At 57.0% G+C, this 19,055-nt stretch overlaps 1 protein-coding gene across 1 annotated transcript; it reads right to left on the bottom strand.

Moving 5' to 3' along the window:
* Positions 1-14: 14 nt before the first annotated feature.
* On the bottom strand, positions 15-18,377 carry LOC136284716 (structural maintenance of chromosomes protein 1A-like; the record flags this gene model as incomplete). Its single annotated transcript, XM_066175086.1, has 12 exons — positions 15-1,470; positions 2,535-2,689; positions 3,543-3,699; positions 5,228-5,338; positions 6,331-6,484; positions 8,186-8,331; positions 8,999-9,140; positions 10,681-10,787; positions 12,079-12,195; positions 13,524-13,661; positions 17,153-17,299; positions 18,198-18,377. Coding segments are annotated over 12 exons (1,728 nt in total), but the record flags the coding sequence as incomplete, so codon positions are not given.
* Between the last annotated feature and the right edge of the window lie 678 nt (positions 18,378-19,055).

Raw genomic sequence — 19,055 nt, 5'->3', positions numbered from 1 at the left:
TCCCATGGGGGGTTTTGAGATTTTGGGGGATGTTTTGAAGGTTTTGGGGGGGTTTTTTTGAGGTTTTTGGGCTTTTTTGGGGGGATTTTTTAGGTTTTTTTGGGATTTTTTGGGATTTCCCATGGGGGGTTTTGGATTTTGGGGTTTTTTTGAGGGTTTTTGGGGGGATTTTTGGGGGGATTTGGGGAGTTTTATTGGGGATTTTTGGGGTTTTTCTGGGGATTTTGGGATTTTTTGGGGGTTTTTTGGGGGATTTTGGGATTTTTTTTGGAATTTTGGGGATTTCCCATGGGAGGGTTTAGGATTTTGGGGGGTTTTTTGAGATTTTGAGGGGTTTTTGGGGTTTTTGGGGGTTTTTTTTCTGATTTCCCATGGGGGGTTTTGGATTTTGGGGGTTTTTTGAGGTTTTTAGAGTTTTTGGGGGGACTTGGGGAGTTTTATTGGGGATTTTTGGGGGTTTTTTTGGGATTTTGGGATTTTTTGGGGTTTTTTTTTGGGATTTCCCATGGGGGGTTTTAGGATTTGGGGTTTTTTTTAGGTTTTTAGAGTTTTGGGGGGGATTTTGAGTTTTTTGGGGATTTCCCCTGGGGATTTTGGGGTTTTCTTGGGGTCCCTGTGGGGTTTTAGGGTCCCTTAGGGGATTTTGGGGTCCCTGTTGTGTTTTTTGGGTCCCCCCAGGTGTTTTTTGGGGTCCCCCAGGTATTTTTGGGTCCCCCCAGGTGTTTTTTGGGGTCCCCCAGGTGTTTTTGGGTCCCCCAGGTGTTTTTTTGGGTCCCCCAGGTGTTTTTGGGTCCCCCAGGTGTTTTTGGGTCCCCCAGGTGTTTTTGGGGTCCCCCCAGGTGTTTTTTGGGTCCCTGTGATGTTTTTTGTTTCCCCCAGGTGTTTTTGGGTCCCCCAGGTGTTTTAGGGTCCCCCAGGTGTTTTTTTGGGTCCCCCCAGGTGTTTTTTGGGTCCCCCAGGTGTTTTTGGGGTCCCCCCAGGTGTTTTTTGGGTCCCTGTGATGTTTTTTGTTTCCCCCCAGGTGTTTTTGGGGTCCCCCCAGGTGTTTTTGGGTCCCCCCAGGTGATTTTTGGTCCCCCAGGTGTTTTTTGGGTCCCTGTGATATTTTTTGTTTCCCCCAGGTGATTTTTGGGTCCCCCAGGTGTTTTTGGGTCCCCCAGGTGTTTTTTTGGGTCCCCCAGGTGTTTTAGGGTCCCCCAGGTGTTCTGGGTCCCCCCAGGTGTTTTTTGGGTCCCCCCAGGTGTTTTTGGGTCCCCCCAGGTGTTTTAGGGTCCCCCCAGGTGTTTCTGGGTCCCCTCAGGTGTTTTCTGGGTCCCACCTGTGGATGGCGAAGAGCAGGGCGAGCGCGGCCACGGTTTTCTCGCCGCCGGACAGGTTGTCCATGGGGCGGAAACGTTTCCCGGGGGCGACGCAATTGTAATTGATCCCGTCCAGGTACGGCTCCTCGGGGTTCTCGGGGCCCAGGAACGCCTGCGGGGACACGGGGGACACAGGTGACACACGGGGGACACAGGTGACACACAGGGGACACACAGGTGACATTGGGGACACACAGGTGACACTGGGGACACAAGGGGGGCTCCTCAGGGTTCTCGGAGCTCAGGAATGCCAGCCCCACACAGGTGTGTGACCCCATACAGGTGTGTGACCCTACACAGGTGTGTGACCCTACACAGGTGTGTGTGACCCCGCACAGGTGTGTGTGACCCCATACAGGTGTGTGACCCTGCACAGGTGTGTGACCCCATACAGGTGTGTGACCCCATACAGGTGTGTGTGACCCCGCACAGGTGTGTGTGACCCTGCACAGGTGTGTGTGACCCCGCACAGGTGTGTGACCCCACACAGGTGTGTGTGACCCCGCACAGGTGTGTGTGACCCCATACAGGTGTGTGACCCTGCACAGGTGTGTGACCCCATACAGGTGTGTGACCCCATACAGGTGTGTGTGACCCCGCACAGGTGTGTGTGACCCTGCACAGGTGTGTGTGACCCCGCACAGGTGTGTGACCCTACACAGGTGTGTGTGACCCTACACAGGTGTGTGACCCCATACAGGTGTGTGACCCCGCACAGGTGTGTGACCCTACACAGGTGTGTGTGACCCCCATACAGGTGTGTGTGACCCCGCACAGGTGTGTGTGACCCCGCACAGGTGTGTGTGACCCTATACAGGTGTGTCACTCACCCAGGTGTGCCGTACCTGCCCAGGTGTGCCGTACGTGCCCAGGTGTGTGCCGTACGTGCCCAGGTGTGCCGTACGTGCCCAGGTGTGCCGTACGTGCCCAGGTGTGTGCCATACCTATCTAGGTGTGTCATTACCTGCCCAGGTGTGCCGTACGTGCCCAGGTGTGCCGTACCTGCCCAGGTGTGCCGTACGTGCCCAGGTGTGTGCCATACCTATCTAGGTGTGTCATTACCTGCCCAGGTGTGCCGTACGTGCCCAGGTGTGCCGTACGTGCCCAGGTGTGCCGTACGTGCCCAGGTGTGCCGTACCTGCCCAGGTGTGCCGTACCTGCCCAGGTGTGCCGTACCTGCGCGCTGCTGTTGCGGCTGAGCGCTTTGTAGATCTCGTCGATGTTGGTGGCCACGGCCTCGAAGCAGGAGTTGAAGCGGTCGAAGCGTTCCTTCTTCATCTGCTCAAACGCCTGCTTGGCCTTCTTGGCGCGCTTGCGCGCCGCCTCGAACTCTGGGGACACCAGCGGGGACGTCGGGGACGCGGCAGACGCCCAGGGGACAGCAGGGGACAGCCACGGGGACATCGGGGACACCCAGGGGACAGCCACGGGACATCGGGGACACCCAGGGGACAGCAGGGGACATCGGGGACACCCAGGGGACAGGGGACAGCCACGGGGACATCGGGGACACCCAGGGGACAGCAGGGGACAGCCACGGGGACATCGGGGACACCCAGGGGACAGCCACGGGGACATCGGGGACACCCAGGGGACAGGGGACAGCCACGGGACATCGGGGACACCCAGGGGACAGGGGACAGCCACGGGACATCGGGGACACCCAGGGGACAGCAGGGGACATTGGGGACACCCAGGGGACAGCCACGGGGACATCAGGGACACCCAGGGGACAGCAGGGGACAGCCACGGGGACATCAGGGACACCCAGGGGACAGGGGACAGCCACGGGGACATCGGGGACACCCAGGGGACAGCAGGGGACAGCCATGGGGACATCGGGGACACCCAGGGGACAGCCACGGGGACATCAGGGGGACACCGGGGTCAGGGGTCAGGACACGCCGGCTCGGCCCTCTCGGCGCACTCGCAGGTGGCCTCGAACTCTGGGGACACATCCGGGGCCGTCGGGGACAGCCACGGGGACGTCACAGACACCCAGGGGACACCGGGGACATCAGGGCCGGCCGAGGGAACACCCGCCCGTCCCCCCCCGGGGTTTTTGGGGTCCCCACCGTGGGGGGGGCACAGGGAGGGGAGGGGTCCGGCCTGGACACCCGCGTGTCCCCAGGGTGTCCCCAGGGTGTCCCCCCACGTCCCCGCGGTGTCCCCGTGGTGTCCCACCGTCGGAGGTCTCCTGGAACTTGTCCCTGACGCTCTCCAGTTTCTCCATGGCCTTCATGTTGGGCGCGGCGATGCGCTGCAGGACGCTCTGCTGCTCCGTCAGCCGCTGCTGCAGCGCCGACATCTCCTGCCGGATCTCCTCCTCCGCCTGCGCGTCCTGGGGACACACGGGGACACGTGGGGACACGTGGGGACACACGGGGACATCAGGGGACACGTGGGGACACCATGGGGACACAGGACACGGAACACGGGGATATGAGGGGACATGGGGATGTGAGGGGACAGACACAGGACATGAGGGGACACGGGGACACGGAGGGGACACGGGATGTGGGATGTGAGGGGACACGGGGACATGGAGGGGACACGCCCACGGGTGGGGCCCCACAGGGACAGCCCAGGGACAGGGGACATGGGAGGGGCCGGCAGGAAATGGGGGACACGGGCAGTGGGAGGGGCCAGAACGTGGGAGGGGCAGAGTGGGCGGGGCCGATGGCAGGGCGTGGCCAGGGTGAGATGAGGGTGGCCAGGTGTGTCCGGGTGTCCAGGTGTGTGTCCAGGTGTGCTGAGGCGTGTCCAGGTGTGTCAGGTGTGTCCAGGTGTGCCGGGTGTGTCCAGGTGTGCCGGGTGTGTCCAGGTGTCCCAGGTGTGTCCAGGTGTGCTGGGGACGTGTCCAGGTACGCTGGGGTGTGCCCAGGTGTGTGCCCAGGTGTGTTGGGGCATGTCCAGGTGTGTGTCCAGGTGCACAAGGCGTGTCCAGGTGTGTGCCCAGGTGCACAGGGTGTGCCCAGGCGTGTGCCCAGGTGAGTGCCCAGGTGTGTGCCCAGGTGTGTGCCCAGGTGTGTGCCCAGGTGTGTGCCCAGGTGTGTGCCCAGGCGCGTGCCCAGGTGTGTGCCCAGGTGTGTGCCCAGGTGTGTGCCCAGGTGTGTGCCCAGGCGAGTGCCCAGGCGCGTGCCCAGGCGTGTGCCCAGGTGTGTGCCCAGGCGAGTGCCCAGGTGTGTGCCCAGGTGTGTGCCCAGGTGTGTGCCCAGGTGTGTGCCCAGGCGAGTGCCCAGGTGTGTGCCCAGGTGTGTGCCCAGGTGTGTGCCCAGGTGAGTGCCCAGGTGCGTGCCCAGGCGTGTGCCCAGGCGTGTGCCCAGGTGTGTGCCCAGGTGTGTGCCCAGGCATGTGCCCAGGTGAGTGCCCAGGTGAGTGCCCAGGTGTGTGCCCAGGTGCCCAGGTGAGTGCCCGGGTGTGTGCCCAGGTGTGTGCCCAGGTGAGTGCCCAGGTGTGTGCCCAGGTGTGTGCCCAGGTGTGTGCCCAGGTGAGTGCCCAGGTGAGTGCCCAGGTGTGTGCCCAGGTGTGTGCCCAGGTGAGTGCCCAGGTGAGTGCCCAGGTGTGTGCCCAGGTGTGTGCCCAGGTGTGTGCCCAGGTGTGTGCCCAGGTGAGTGCCCAGGTGTGTGCCCAGGCATGTGCCCAGGTGTGTGCCCAGGTGTGTGCCCAGGCGAGTGCCCAGGTGTGTGCCCAGGTGTGTGCCCAGGTGTGTGCCCAGGTGTGTGCCCAGGCGAGTGCCCAGGTGTGTGCCCAGGTGTGTGCCCAGGCGAGTGCCCAGGTGTGTGCCCAGGTGTGTGCCCAGGTGTGTGCCCAGGTGTGTGCCCAGGTGTGTGCCCAGGCGCGTGCCCAGGTGCGCCGGCCCGTCTCACCTTGAGCTCCTCGGGCAGGTCGCTGTAGTCGATCTCGATCAGCGCCTCGCGGGCGTAGAGGCTGGAGCTGCGCTGGGAGCTGCCCCCGGGCTCCTCGCCCGTGCCACCGCCCTGAGGGGACACAGGGGACAGGGCGGGGGTCAGGGGGCACCGGGGCCACGGGGTGACACGGGGTGACACGGGATGACACAGGGTGACACGGGGTGACCCAGGGGTGACACAGGGGTGACCCAGGGTGACCCAGGGGTGACACGGGGTGACCCAGGGTGACACAGGGTGACCCAGGGTGACACGGGGTGACCCAGGGTGACACAGGGTGACCCAGGGGTGACACGGGGTGACCCAGGGGTGACACGGGGTGACACAGGGTGACACAGGGTGACACAGGGTGACACAGGGTGACACGGGGTGACACGGGGTGACCCAGGGGTGACACAGGGTGACACGGGGTGACCCAGGGTGACACAGGGTGACCCAGGGATGACACAGGGTGACCCATGGTGACCCAGGGTGACCCAGGGGTGACCCAGGGTGACACGGGTGACCCAGGGTGACACAGGGTGACCCAGGGGTGACACAGGGTGACACAGGGTGACACAGGGTGACCCAGGGGTGACCCAGGGTGACACAGGGTGACACAGGGTGACACAGGGTGACCCAGGGGTGACCCAGGGTGACACGGGGTGACCCAGGGTGACACGGGGTGACCCAGGGGTGACACAGGGTGACACAGGGTGACACAGGGTGACCCAGGGGTGACCCAGGGTGACACGGGGTGACCCAGGGTGACACAGGGTGACACAGGGTGACACAGGGGTGACACAGGGTGACCCAGGGTGACCCAGGGTGACACGGGGTGACACAGGGGTGACCCAGGGTGACACAGGGTGACCCAGGGATGACACAGGGTGACCCATGGTGACCCAGGGTGACCCATGGTGACCCAGGGTGACACGGGGTGACACAGGGGTGACCCAGGGTGACACAGGGTGACACAGGGATGACACAGGGTGACCCATGGTGACCCATGGTGACCCATGGTGACCCAGGGTGACACGGGTGACCCAGGGTGACCCATGGTGACCCAGGGGTGACATCCCCACCTCCTCCTGGCTGATGTCGTCCATGGAGCCGCGCGCCAGCGGCAGGCGGATGTCCTGCATCTTGCAGGCCTGCAGGAGGTTGTGGCGGTCGCTGCGCTTCTGCTCCAGCTTCGTCTCGATGGCCGTCACCTCCTTCTGCAGGTGCGTCATCTCCCTGCGGGACAGCCACGGGACGGCCACGGGGACATCAGCTAGGGGGCAGGGCATGGGGACAGGGCATGGGGACATCGGGATGGGGACATCGGGATGGGGACATTGGGATGGGGACACGGCATGGGGACACAGAATGGGGACACGGCATGGGGACACGGCATGGGGACATCGGGATGGGGACACGGAATGGGGACAGGGCATGGGGACACAGCATGGGGACATCGGGATGGGGACACGGAATGGGGACACGGCCTGGGGACATCGGGATGGGGACATCGGGATGGGGACACAGAATGGGGACAGGGCATGGGGACACAGCATGGGGACATCGGGATGGGGACATCGGGATGGGGACAGGGCCTGGGGACAGGGCATGGGGACATCGGGATGGGGACACGGCATGGGGACACAGAATGGGGACACGGCATGGGGACACGGCATGGGGACACAGAATGGGGACACGGCATGGGGACACGGCATGGGGACATCGGGATGGGGACAGGGCATGGGGACACGGAATGGGGACATCGGGATGGGGACATCGGGATGGGGACACAGAATGGGGACATCGGGATGGGGACATCGGGATGGGGACATCGGGATGGGGACATCGGGATGGGGACACGGCATGGGGACATCGGGATGGGGACATCGGGATGGGGACAGGGCATGGGGACATCGAGATGGGGACATCGGGATGGGGACACGGCATGGGGACAGGGCATGGGGACATCGGGATGGGGACATCGGGATGGGGACATCGGGATGGGGACATCGGGATGGGGACAGGGCATGGGGACACGGAATGGGGACATTGGGATGAGGACATCGGGATGGGGACATCGGGATGGGGACATCGGGATGGGGACAGGGCATGGGGACACGGCATGGGGACATCGGGATGGGGACATCGGGATGGGGACATCGGGATGGGGACACGGAATGGGGACACGGCATGGGGACATCGGGATGGGGACAGGGCATGGGGACACGGCCTGGGGACATCGGGATGGGGACATCGGGATGGGAACAGGGAATGGGGACACGGCATGGGGACACAGAATGGGGACATCGGGATGGGGACAGGGCATGGGGACATCGGGATGGGGACATCGGGATGGGGACAGGGCATGGGGACATTGGGATGGGGACGTGGTCATAGGGACATGGAATGGAGACAGGACATGGGGACACTGGGATGGGGACATGGTTATGGGGACACAGCATGGTGACACGGCCATGAGGACATGGGCGTGGGGACAATGGGGACAGCCATAGGGACACAGCACGGGGACACGGCAGAAGGCCACGGTTATGGGGACATGGCATGGGGGCACAGCATGGGGACACTGAGGACAGCCATGGGGACACGCCATGGGGACACGGCACGGGGACACGGTTACAGGGACATGGTTATGGGGACAAGGCCATGGGGACATTGGGGACAACCATGGGGTCAGGGCGATGGGGACACGGTCATGGAGACATGGGTATGGGAACACGGTCTGGGGACACTGGGGACATTGGGGACACAGCCATGGGGACAAGGTCACGGGGTCACACCCTTTAGCCCCACCCCCTTTGGCCCTGCCCACACGTGGCCCCGCCCCTTGGCCCTGCCATCAATGGCCCTGCCCCGTGACCCCGCCCCTCACTGGCCCCACCCTCACTCATCGGCCCCGCCCCTCAGCCCCGCCCTCACTTGTTGGCCCCGCCCAGCTTCTTGCGGATCTCGTCCATCTCGTGGTTTTTGTCGTTCACCTCCGACTTCTTGGCCAGGTGCTGGTTCTTGAGGTCCTGCAGCTGCGCCATGGTCTCGTCGATGATCTTCATGTGCCTCTGCTCCTCCTGGGGGAAAAACAGCCAAAATCAGCCAAAACCACCCAAAAATCCACCCCAAATCAGCCAAAATCAGCCAAAACCACCCAAAAATCCACCCCAAATCAGCCAAAATCCACCCCAGCCAATCATCTCCGAGGGCCTCTGCTCCTCCTGGAGGAAAAACAGCCAAAATCAGCCAAAAACAGTCAAAAACACCCAAAAATCCAGCCAAAATCAGCCAAAATCAGCCAAAAACAGCCAAAACCAGCCAAAATCAGCCAAAATCAGCCAAAATCCACCCAAAATCAGCCAAAATCCACCCCAGCCAATGATCTTCATGGGCCTCTGCTCCTCCTGGGGGAAAAACAGCCAAAATCAGCCAAAACCAGCCAAAAACAGCCAAAATCAGCCAAAATCAGCCAAAACCACCCAAAAACAGCCAAAATCAGCCAAAATCCACCCCAGCCAATCATCTCCATGTGCCTCTGCTCCTCCTGGGGGAAAAACAGCCAAAATCAGCCAAAATCAGCCAAAAATCCACCCAAAATCAGCCAAAATCAGCCAAAAATCCACCCAAAATCAGCCAAAAACAGCCAAAAATCCACCCCAGCCAATGATCTCTGTGGGCCTCTGCTCCTCCTGGGGGCAAAACACCCAAAATAAACCCAAAAAACCCCCAAAAATCCCCCCAAACCTTTTTGAGCTTCTCGATCTCGGCCTCGTCCTTGCGCACGCCCTGCTCCCACATCAGCACCTTCTCCTGGTCCTCCCTCAGCTGGTTCCTCTCGAAGTCCAGCTGGATCCCCAAGCGCGTCTTCTGGTTCTCGAACTCCAGCCTGGGGGGGCCCGGAGGGGTCGGGGGGGGGCTGGGGGGGCTTTGGGGGTCCCTGGGGGGGTTTGGGGGGTCCCTGGGGGGGCTTTGGGGGTCCCTGGGGGGGTTTGGGGGTCCCTGGGGGGGTTTGGGGGTCCCTGGGGGGTCCTTGAGGAGGTTTTTGGGGTCCCTGAAGGGTTTGGGGGTCTCTGGGGGGACCCTGAGGGGGGTTTGGGGGTCCCTGGGGGGGGTTTGGGGGTCCCTGGGGGGGTTTGGGGGTCCCTGGGGGGGGTTTGGGGGGTCCCTGGGGGGGCTTTGGGGGTCCCTGGGGGGGTTTGGGGGTCCCTGGGGGGTCCTTGAGGAGGTTTTTGGGGTCCCTGAAGGGTTTGGGGGTCTCTGGGGGGACCCTGAGGGGGGTTTGGGGGTCCCTGGGGGGGGTTTGGGGGTCCCTGGGGGGTTTTGGGGGTCCCTGGGGGGGTTTGGGGGTCCCTGGGGGGGGTTTGGGGGTCCCTGGGGGGTTTTGGGGGTCCCTGGGGGGGTTTGGGGGTCCCTGGGGGGGGGTTGGGGGTCCCTGGGGGGGGTTTGGGGGTCCCTGGGGGGTTTTGGGGGTCCCTGGGGGGGTTTGGGGGTCCCTGGGGGGGGGTTGGGGGTCCCTGGGGGGGGTTTGGGGGTCCCTGGGGGGTTTTGGGGGTCCCTGGGGGGGGTTTGGGGGTCCCTGGGGGGGTTTGGGGGGATCCCTGGGGGGTTTAGAGGCTCCTTGAGGAATTTTTTGGGGTCTCTGAGGGGTTTAGGAGCTCCTTGAGGGGTTTTTTTTGGGGGTCCCTGAAGGGTTTGGGGGTCCCTGGGGGGTCCCTGGGGGGGTTTTTGGGGTCCCTGAGGGGTTTAGGAGCTTCTTGAGGAGTTTTTTGGGGGGTCCCTGAAGGGTTTGGGGGTCTCTGGGGGGGTTGGGGGGGTCCTTGAGGGGTTTTTTGGGGGTCCCTGAAGGGTTTGGGGGTCCCTGGGGGGGTTTTGAGGGGTTTTTGGGGTCCCTGGGGGGTTTAGAGGCTCCTTGAGGAGGTTTTTGGGGTCTCTGGGGGGTCCTTGGGGGTCCCCGGGGGGGTTTGGGGGTCCCTGAGGAGGTTTTTTGGGGTCCCTGAGGGGTTTTGGGGTCCCTGAGGGGATTTTTGGGGTCCCTGGGGGTGTTTTTGGGGTCCCTGGGGGGTTTTGGGGTCCCTGGGGGGGTTTTTGGGGTCCCTGGGGGTGTTTTTGGGGTCCCTGGGGGTGTTTTTGGGGTCCCTGGGGGGTTTTGGGGTCCCTGGGGGGTTTTGGGGTCCCTGGGGGTGTTTTTGGGGTCCCTGGGGGGTTTTGGGGTCCCTGGGGGGGTTTTGGGGTCCCTGGGGGGGTTTTTGGGGTCCCTGGGGATGTTTTGGGGTCCCTGAGGAGATTTTTGGGGTCCCTGAGGGGATTTTTGGGGTCCCTGGGGGTGTTTTTGGGGTCCCTGGGGGTGTTTTTGGGGTCCCTGGGGGTGTTTTGGGGTCCCTGAGGGGATTTTTGGGGTCCCTGGGGGGGTTTTGGGGTGTCCTGACCTTTTCTTGGCGATCTCGTTCTGCCTCTTCACCTTCTCCTCCTCGAACTCCCGGATGTTCCTGACCCCGATTTCCCGGCAGAACTCCTCAAACACCTCGTCCTCCACCTGGGGGGCAGAGGCAGCACCCCAAAATCCTTAACGTTCCAAATATTCCCAAAAACATCCACCAAAATCCACCAAAATTCCCCAAAAAATCCACCAAAATTCCACCAAAAAATCCACCAAAATTCCACCAAAAAATCCACCAAAATTCCCCCCCAAAAATCCACCAAAAAATCCACCAAAATTCCCAAAAAAAATCCACCAAAATCCACCAAAATTCCCCAAAACATCCACCAAAATCCACCAAAATTCCCCAAAAAATCCACCAAAATTCCCCCCAAAAATCCACCAAAATTCCCCCAAAAAAATCCACCAAAATTCCCCCAAAAAATCCACCAAAATCCACCAAAATCCACCAAAATTCCCCCCAAACATCCACCAAAATCCCCCAAAATTCCCCAAAAAATCCACCAAAATCCCCCCAAAATCCCCAAAATTCCCCAAAAAATCCACCAAAATCCCAAAAATCCACCAAATCCACCAAAATTCCCCCCAAAATTCCCCCTCAAATTCCCCAAATCCCCGATTTCCCGGCAGAATTCCTCAAAAACCTCCTCCTCCACCTGGGGGGCAAAATCAGAACCCAAAAATCCTCAAAATTCCCCCCAAATTCCCCCCAAATCCCCCAAAATTTTCCCCCAAAATTCCCAAATTCCCCCAAAATCCCCAAATTCCCCCAAAATTCCCCAAATTCCCCCAGATCTGAGTAATTTTCTCTTCCCCAAAACACTGGGGATTTCCCCCCAAAACCACGGGATTGTTTTCCCTAAATCCCTGGAATTCTCCTCAAACCTGGGAAATTTCTCCCCAATCCCAGGATTTTTTTTCCGGAAAATGAGAAAATTCCCCCCCCAAAATCCGGGAATTTTTCCCAAAATCCCCAAATTTCCCCCCAAAATCTGAGTCATCTTCTCCTTCCCAAAAATTGGGGGAATTTCTCCCCAAAACCAGAGAATTCTATTTAAAACCAAGGACTTTTTCCCAAATTTGGGGAAATTTTTCCCAAAATTGGGGGAATTTTTCCCGAATTTGGGGAATTTTTCCCAAATTGGGGGAATTTTTCCCAAATTGGGGGAATTTTTCCCAAAATTGGGGGAATTTTCCCCGAATTTGGGGGAATTTTTCCCAAATTGGGGGAATTTTTCCCAAATTGGGGGATTTTTTCCCAAATTTGGGGGAATTTTTCCCAAAATTGATGGAATTTTTTTTACAATCCAGGATTTTTCCCAAATTTGGGGGAATCTCTCCCCCAAACCCCGTTTTCTTCCCCAAAATCCCCCAACTCCCCCCAAACCTGGTTCATTTTCTCCTTCAGGTCCTTCATCTCCCTCTCCCTGCCCTGGATGATCCGTTTGATGTCGTTGATCCGAGGCCCAAAATTGGCCAGCTCACTCTCCAGTTTGGATTTTTCCTGGGAAAACGGGAAAAAATGGGATCAAAATCCAGCCCTGGACCCCAAAATCGGATTTTTGAACCCCAAAATTCCTCCCTGGACCCCAAAATTGGATTTTTGAACCCCAAAATTCCTCCCTGGACCCCAAAATCGGATTTTTGAATCCCAAAATTCCTCCCTGGATCCCAAAATCGGATTTTTGAATCCCAAAATTCCTCCCTGGATCCTAAAATCGGATTTTTGAACCCCAAAATTCCTCCCTGAACCCCAAATTCTGCTCTCTGGATCCCAAAATTTGATTTTTCAACCCCAAAATCTGATTTTTGAACCCCAAAATTGGCCAATTCATTCTCCAGGTTGGATTTTTGTCGGGAAAATGAGAAAAATTTGGATCAAAACCCACAAAATTCACAGGGAAAATCCTTCAGTGAACCCCAAAATCTGCTCTTTCAACCCCAAAATTCCACCCCTGGATCCCAAAATCTGATCCCTGAGCCTGAACCAAACTCCAGGTCACTTTGGGAACATTTAACAGGGGAATCTCCACCAAAATCCAGATTTTTTCCCCAAAAATCAGATTATTCTCTCCCAAAAATCACTATTTTTGCCCAAAATCGCGGGATTTTGCCCCAAAATCCCAACCCACCTGCAGGTTGAGGGCAGGTGCTGAATCTTGGATCACTCCAGGTCACTTTGGGAACATTTCATGGGGGAATTCCCACCAAAATCCAGAGATTTTTCCCCAAAAATCAGATTATTCTCTCCCAAAAATCACTATTTTTGCCAAAAATCGCAGGATTTTGCCCCAAAATCCCAACCCACCTGCAGGTTGAGGGCAGGTGCTGAATCTTGGATCACTCCAGGTCACTTTGAGAACATTTAACGGGGGAATTTCCACCAAAATCCAGATTTTTTTCCCAAAAAGCCAATTTTTCCCCCCAAAAATCACTCTTTTTGCCCAAAATCGCGGGATTTTGCCCCAAAGCCGCGTCCCACCTGCAGGTTCAGTGCCAGGTGCTAAACCTTGGAATATTTAACGGGGAAATTTCCACCAAAATTCTGATTTTTTCCCCTAAAATGCCAGGTTTTTCCCTCAAAGTTGATATTTTTTGCCCAAAATCCTGATTTTTTTGCCCAAAATCGCGGGATTTTGCCCCAAAATCCCAACCCACCTGCAGGTTGAGGGCAGGTGCTGAATCTTGGATCACTCCGGGTCACTTTGAGAACATTTAACGGGGGAATTTCCACCAAAATTCAGATTTTTTCCCCCAAAGTTGCTGTTTTTTTCCCAAATCCTGATTTTTTTGCCCAAAATCGCGGGATTTTGCCCCAAAATCCCAACCCACCTGCAGGTTCAGTGCCAGGTGCCGGGTCTTGGTCTGCTCCAGGTCGCTCTGGGAGTATTTGAGGCGCATCTGGAGCCCGTGGGCCTGGGACTGCACCTGCCGCAGCTCGGCCTCCTTCCGCTTGGCCTTCATCTGCTCCTGCGGGATGGGGCGGGAAAGGCGGGAACTCGGGAAAAGGCCGCGGAAAACCGGGAATTCCGGGGGATGGGATTTGGGGGGAAAATAGGGAAAACCGGGAATTCCGGGGGATGGGATTGGGGGGGAAATAGGGAAAACCGGGAATTCCGGGGGATGGGATTTGGGGGGGAAATAGGGAAAACCGGGAATTCCGGGGGATGGGATTTGGGGGGAAATAGGGAAAACCGGGAATTCCGGGGGATGGGATTTGGGGGGAAATAGGGAAAACCGGGAATTCCGGGGGATGGGATTTGGGGGGAAATAGGGAAAACGGGGAATTCCGGGGGATGGGATTTGGGGGGGAATAGGGAAAACCGGGAATTCCGGGGGATGGGATTTGGGGGGAAAATAGGGAAAACCGGGAATTCCGGGGGATGGGGGGAGAAATGGGGGATGGGATTTGGGGGGAAATAGGGAAAAAGGGGAATTTGGGGGGAAAATAGGAAAAAAGGGGAAAAACGGGAATTTGGGGGGAAAATAGAAAAAAATGGGAATTTTGGGGGGGGAAGGGAAGGAAATGGGGGAAATGGGGATTTTGGGGGGAAAAACAGAAAAAAATGGGAATTTGGGGGAAAAAATAGGAAAAAAGGGGAAAAATAGGAAAAAAGGGGAAAAATAGGAATTTGGGGGAAAAAATAGGGAAAAATGGGAATTTTGGGGGGGAGAAGGGAAGGAAATTGGGGGAAATGGGGATTTTGGGGGAAAAATAGGAAAAAAAAAGGGGAAAAGTGGGAATTTGGGGGAAAAATAGAAAGAAAAAAGGAATTTTGGGGGGAAAATAGGAAAAAAGGGGAAAAATAGGAATTTGGGGGGAAAATAGAAAAAAATGGGAATTTTGGGGGGGGAGAAGGGAAGGAAATTGGGGGAAATGGGGATTTTGGGGGGAAAAAACAGAAAAAAATGGGAATTTGGGGGAAAAAATAGGAAAAAAGGGGAAAATGGGAATTTGGGGGGAAAATAGAAAAAAAATGGGAATTTTGGGGGGGGGAAGGGAAGGAAATGGGGGGAAATGGGAATTTTGGGGGAAAAAAGGGGAAAAAGGGGAAAAGTGGGAATTTGGGGGAAAAAATAGAAAGAAAAAGGGAATTTTGGGGGGGAAATAGGAAAAAAAGGGGAAAATGGGAATTTGGGGAAAGAAAAAACAGAAAAAATGGGAATTTTGGGGAAAAAATAGGAAAAAAAAAGGGAATTTTGGGGGGGAAAGGAAAAAAAATGGGGGGGAAATGGGAATTTTGGGAAAAAATAGGAAAAAAGGGGAAACATGGGAATTTGGGGGAAAAAAAACCAGAAAAGAAATGGGAATTTTGGGGGGAAAAGGGAAGGAAATGGGGGAAAATGGGAATTTTGGGGGAAAAATAGGAAAAAAGGGGAAAAACGGGAATTTGGGGTGGGGGAAGGGAAAGAAATGGGGAAAAAATGGGAAGAAACGACCAAAAACGGGGAATCCGGAGGGGATGGGGGCGGGGAGCAGCCTGGCGTCGTCTGCTCCTGCACCGGGCAAACGGGATTCCGGCTCGGCGTCACCCGGGGGCACTTCGGGGCTTTCGGGGCCGTCGGGGGGGCGGGTTGGGGGGTTTGGGGCCAATTTGGGATTTTGGGGCCAGTTTGGGGTTTTTGGGGGCCGGTTTTGGGGTCAGCTTTGGGTTTTGGGGTCAGTTTTCGGTTTTTGGGGCCAGTTTTGGGTTTTTGGGGCCAGTTTTAGGGTCAGTTTTGGGTTTTGGGGTCAGTTTTGGGGGTTTTGGGGCCAGTTTTGGGTTTTTGGGGTCAGTTTTGGGTTTTTAGGGTCAGTTTTGGGTTTTTGGGGCAGTTTTGGGTTTTTGGGGCCGGTTTTGGGGCCAGTTTTGGGTTTTGGGGCCAGTTTTGGGTTTTTAGGGTCAGTTTTGGGTTTTTAGGGTCAGTTTTGGGTTTTTGGGGCCGGTTTTGGGGCCAGTTTTGGGTTTTTAGGGTCAGTTTTGGGTTTTTGGGGCCAGTTTGGGGTTTTTGGGGCCAGTTTTGGGTTTTTAGGGCCAGTTTTAGGTCAGTTTTGGGTTTTAGGGTCAGTTTTGGGTTTTTGGGCCGGTTTTGGGGTCAGTTTTGGGTTTTTCGGGCCAGTTTTAGGTCAGTTTTGGGTTTTAGGGTCAGTTTTGGGTTTTTGGGCTGGTTTTGGGGTCAGTTTTGGGTTTTGGGGTCAGTTTTGGGTTTTAGGGTCAGTTTTGGGTTTTTGGGCCGGTTTTGGGGTCAGTTTTGGGTTTTTCGGGCCAGTTTTAGGTCAGTTTTGGGTTTTAGGGTCAGTTTTGGGTTTTTGGGCTGGTTTTGGGGTCAGTTTTGGGTTTTGGGGTCAGTTTTGGGTTTTTGGGGTCAGTTTTGGGTTTTTGGGCCGGTTTTGGGGTCAGTTTTGGGTTTTAGGGTCAGTTTTGGGTTTTTGGGCCGGTTTTGGGGTCAGTTTTGGGTTTTTGGGGTCAGTTTTGGGTTTTTGGGGCCAGTTTTGGGGCCAGTTTGGGGTTTTAGGGTCAGTTTTGGGGCCAATTTGGGGTTTTTAGGGTCAGTTTTGGGTTTTTGGGGTCAGTTTTGGGGTTTTAGGGTCAGTTTTGGGGCCAGTTTGGGGTTTTTCGGGTCAGTTTTGGGGTCAGTTTTGGGTTTTTAGGGTCAGTTTTGGGTTTTAGGGTCAGTTTTGGGTTTTTGGGGCCAGTTTTGGGGTTTTAGGGTCAGTTTTGGGTTTTTGAGCGGGTTTTGGGGTCAGTTTTGGGTTTTAGGGTCAGTTTTGGGTTTTTGGGGTCAGTTTGGGGTTTTTGGGCCGGTTTTACGGTCAGTTTTGGGTTTTAGGGTCAGTTTTAGGTTTTTGGGCTGGTTTTGGGGTCATTTTTTGGGTTTTTGGGGTCAGTTTTGGGTTTTAGGGTCAGTTTTGGGTTTTTGGGCCGGTTTTGGGGTCAGTTTTGGGTTTTTGGGGTCAGTTTTGGGTTTTTGGGGCCAGTTTTGGGGCCAGTTTGGGGTTTTAGGGTCAGTTTTGGGGCCAATTTGGGGTTTTTAGGGTCAGTTTTGGGTTTTTGGGGTCAGTTTTGGGGTTTTAGGGTCAGTTTTGGGGCCAGTTTGGGGTTTTTCGGGTCAGTTTTGGGGTCAGTTTTGGGTTTTTAGGGTCAGTTTTGGGTTTTAGGGTCAGTTTTGGGTTTTTGGGGCCAGTTTTGGGGTTTTAGGGTCAGTTTTGGGTTTTTGAGCGGGTTTTGGGGTCAGTTTTGGGTTTTAGGGTCAGTTTTGGGTTTTTGGGGTCAGTTTGGGGTTTTTGGGCCGGTTTTACGGTCAGTTTTGGGTTTTAGGGTCAGTTTTAGGTTTTTGGGCTGGTTTTGGGGTCATTTTTTGGGTTTTTGGGGTCAGTTTTGGGTTTTAGGGTCAGTTTTGGGTCATTGGGGTCAGTTTTGGGTTTTTGGCCGGTTTTGGGGTCATTTTTTGGGTTTTTAGGGTCAGTTCCGGGGTCCCACCTTGAGCTCCTCGGTGAGCCGTTCCTTCTTCTCCTTGAGCTTGTCCACGGCCTTCTCGTCCCAGCGCCGCGCCTTGGCCTTGAGGTCGCTGGCGCCGCCCGAGATCACGCCCGACTTCTGGAACAGCGTCCCGTCCAGGGCCACCGTCTGCGGGGTGACAATCGGGGACATCGGGGACATTGGGGACATTGGGGACATTGGGGACATTGGGGACACGAACAGCGTCCCGTCCAGGGCCACCGTCTGCGGGGTGACAATCGGGGACATCATTGGGGACATTGGGGACACGAACAGCGTCCCGTCCAGGGCCACCGTCTGCGGGGTGACAATCGGGGACACTGGGGACATTGGGGACATTGGGGACACGAACAGCGTCCCGTCCAGGGCCACCGTCTGCGGGGGTGACAATCGGGGACATCATTGGGGACATTGGGGACACGAACAGCGTCCCGTCCAGGGCCACCGTCTGCGGGGACACGGGGTTTCGGGGTCACCTTGTCCCTCTGGTGGCCCCCGAAGGCTCTGGGGCTGTTTTGGGGTGTCCCCAGCCCGTTTTTGGGGTCACCTTGTCCCTCTGGTGGCCCCCCGAAGGCTCTGGGGCTGTTTTGGGGTGTCCCCAGCCCGTTTTTGGGGTCACCTTGTCCCTCTGGTGGCCCCCGAAGGCTCTGGGGCTGTTTTTAGGGTCACCTTGTGCCTCTGGTGGCCCCCGAAGGCTCTGGGGGCTGTTTTGGGGCATCCCCAGCCCGTTTTTGGGGTCACCTTGTCCCTCTGGTGGCCCCCGAAGGCTCTGGGGCTGTTTTGGGGCATCCCCAGCCCGTTTTTGGGGTCACCTTGTCCCTCTGGTGGCCCCCGAAGGCTCTGGGGGCTGTTTTGGGGTGTCCCCAGCCCGTTTTTGGGGTCACCTTGTGTCTCTGGTGGCCCCCGAAGGCTCTGGGGGCTGTTTTGGGGTGTCCCCAGCCCGTTTTTGGGGTCACCTTGTGCCTCTGGTGGCCCCCGAAGGCTCTGGGGCTGTTTTGGGGTGTCCCCAGCCCGTTTTTGGGGTCACCTTGTGCCTCTGGTGGCCCCCGAAGGCGATCCTGCGCGCGTCCTCCACGTTGTCGCAGACCAGCGCGTTCCCGCAGGCGAACTGCAGCGCCTTCTTGATGTGCGGCGGCTCGTAGCGGATCACGTCGATCACCAGCTTGGCCCCGCGCAGCTCCCGCAGCTTCTCGTCCGTGGGCTTCACCTGAAACCGCAGAATTGGGGGGGGTTAGGAACCCGGAATTTGGGTCGGAAACGCAAAATTTGGGTCGGAGACGCAAAATTTGGTCGGAGACGCAAAATCGGGCGTCCAAACTGCCCCTCGCAGCTTCTGGCCCGCGGGTTTGACGTGAAATCACAAACGCGGGGGTTAGAAACCTTCAGTTGGGGTTAACTCAGTGTTTCGGGGGGTTAAATCCCAAGTTTCAGGGGTTAAAAACCCAAAAGTGGGGGGGTTAGAAATCCAAAAATGGGCGCTCGAGTTTCCCACGCAGCTTCTCGTCCGTGGGTTTAACCTGAAATCCCAAAATTGGGGGTCAGGAACACAAAACTGGTGGATAGAAACACAAAATTGGGGGTTAGAAACCCAAAACTGGGAGTTAGAAACCCAAAACTAGGGGTAAATCCCAAAACTGGGGGTTAGGAACACAAAAATGGGGGATAGAAACGCAAAATTGGGGGTTAAATCCCAAAATTGAGGGTTAGAAACCCAGAATTTGGGTTAGAAACATAAAATCGGGCACCCAAACCGCCCCCCGCAGCTTCTCGTCCGTGGGTCGAACCTCAAATCACAAAATTGGGGGTTAAACACACAAAATTGGGGTCAGACACACAAAAATGGGGTCAAAACCCCCAAAATTGGGGTCAGACACACAAAATTGGG

Source organism: Chamaea fasciata, unplaced genomic scaffold (genome assembly GCF_029207755.1).
Source record: "Chamaea fasciata isolate MVZ Bird 193981 ecotype frontalis unplaced genomic scaffold, bChaFas1.0.hap1 SCAF_1300, whole genome shotgun sequence".
NCBI classification, from domain to species: Eukaryota; Metazoa; Chordata; class Aves; order Passeriformes; family Sylviidae; genus Chamaea; species Chamaea fasciata.
Note: the sequence above shows the minus strand (reverse complement) of the source record. Positions and strands in the feature narration are given on the sequence as shown.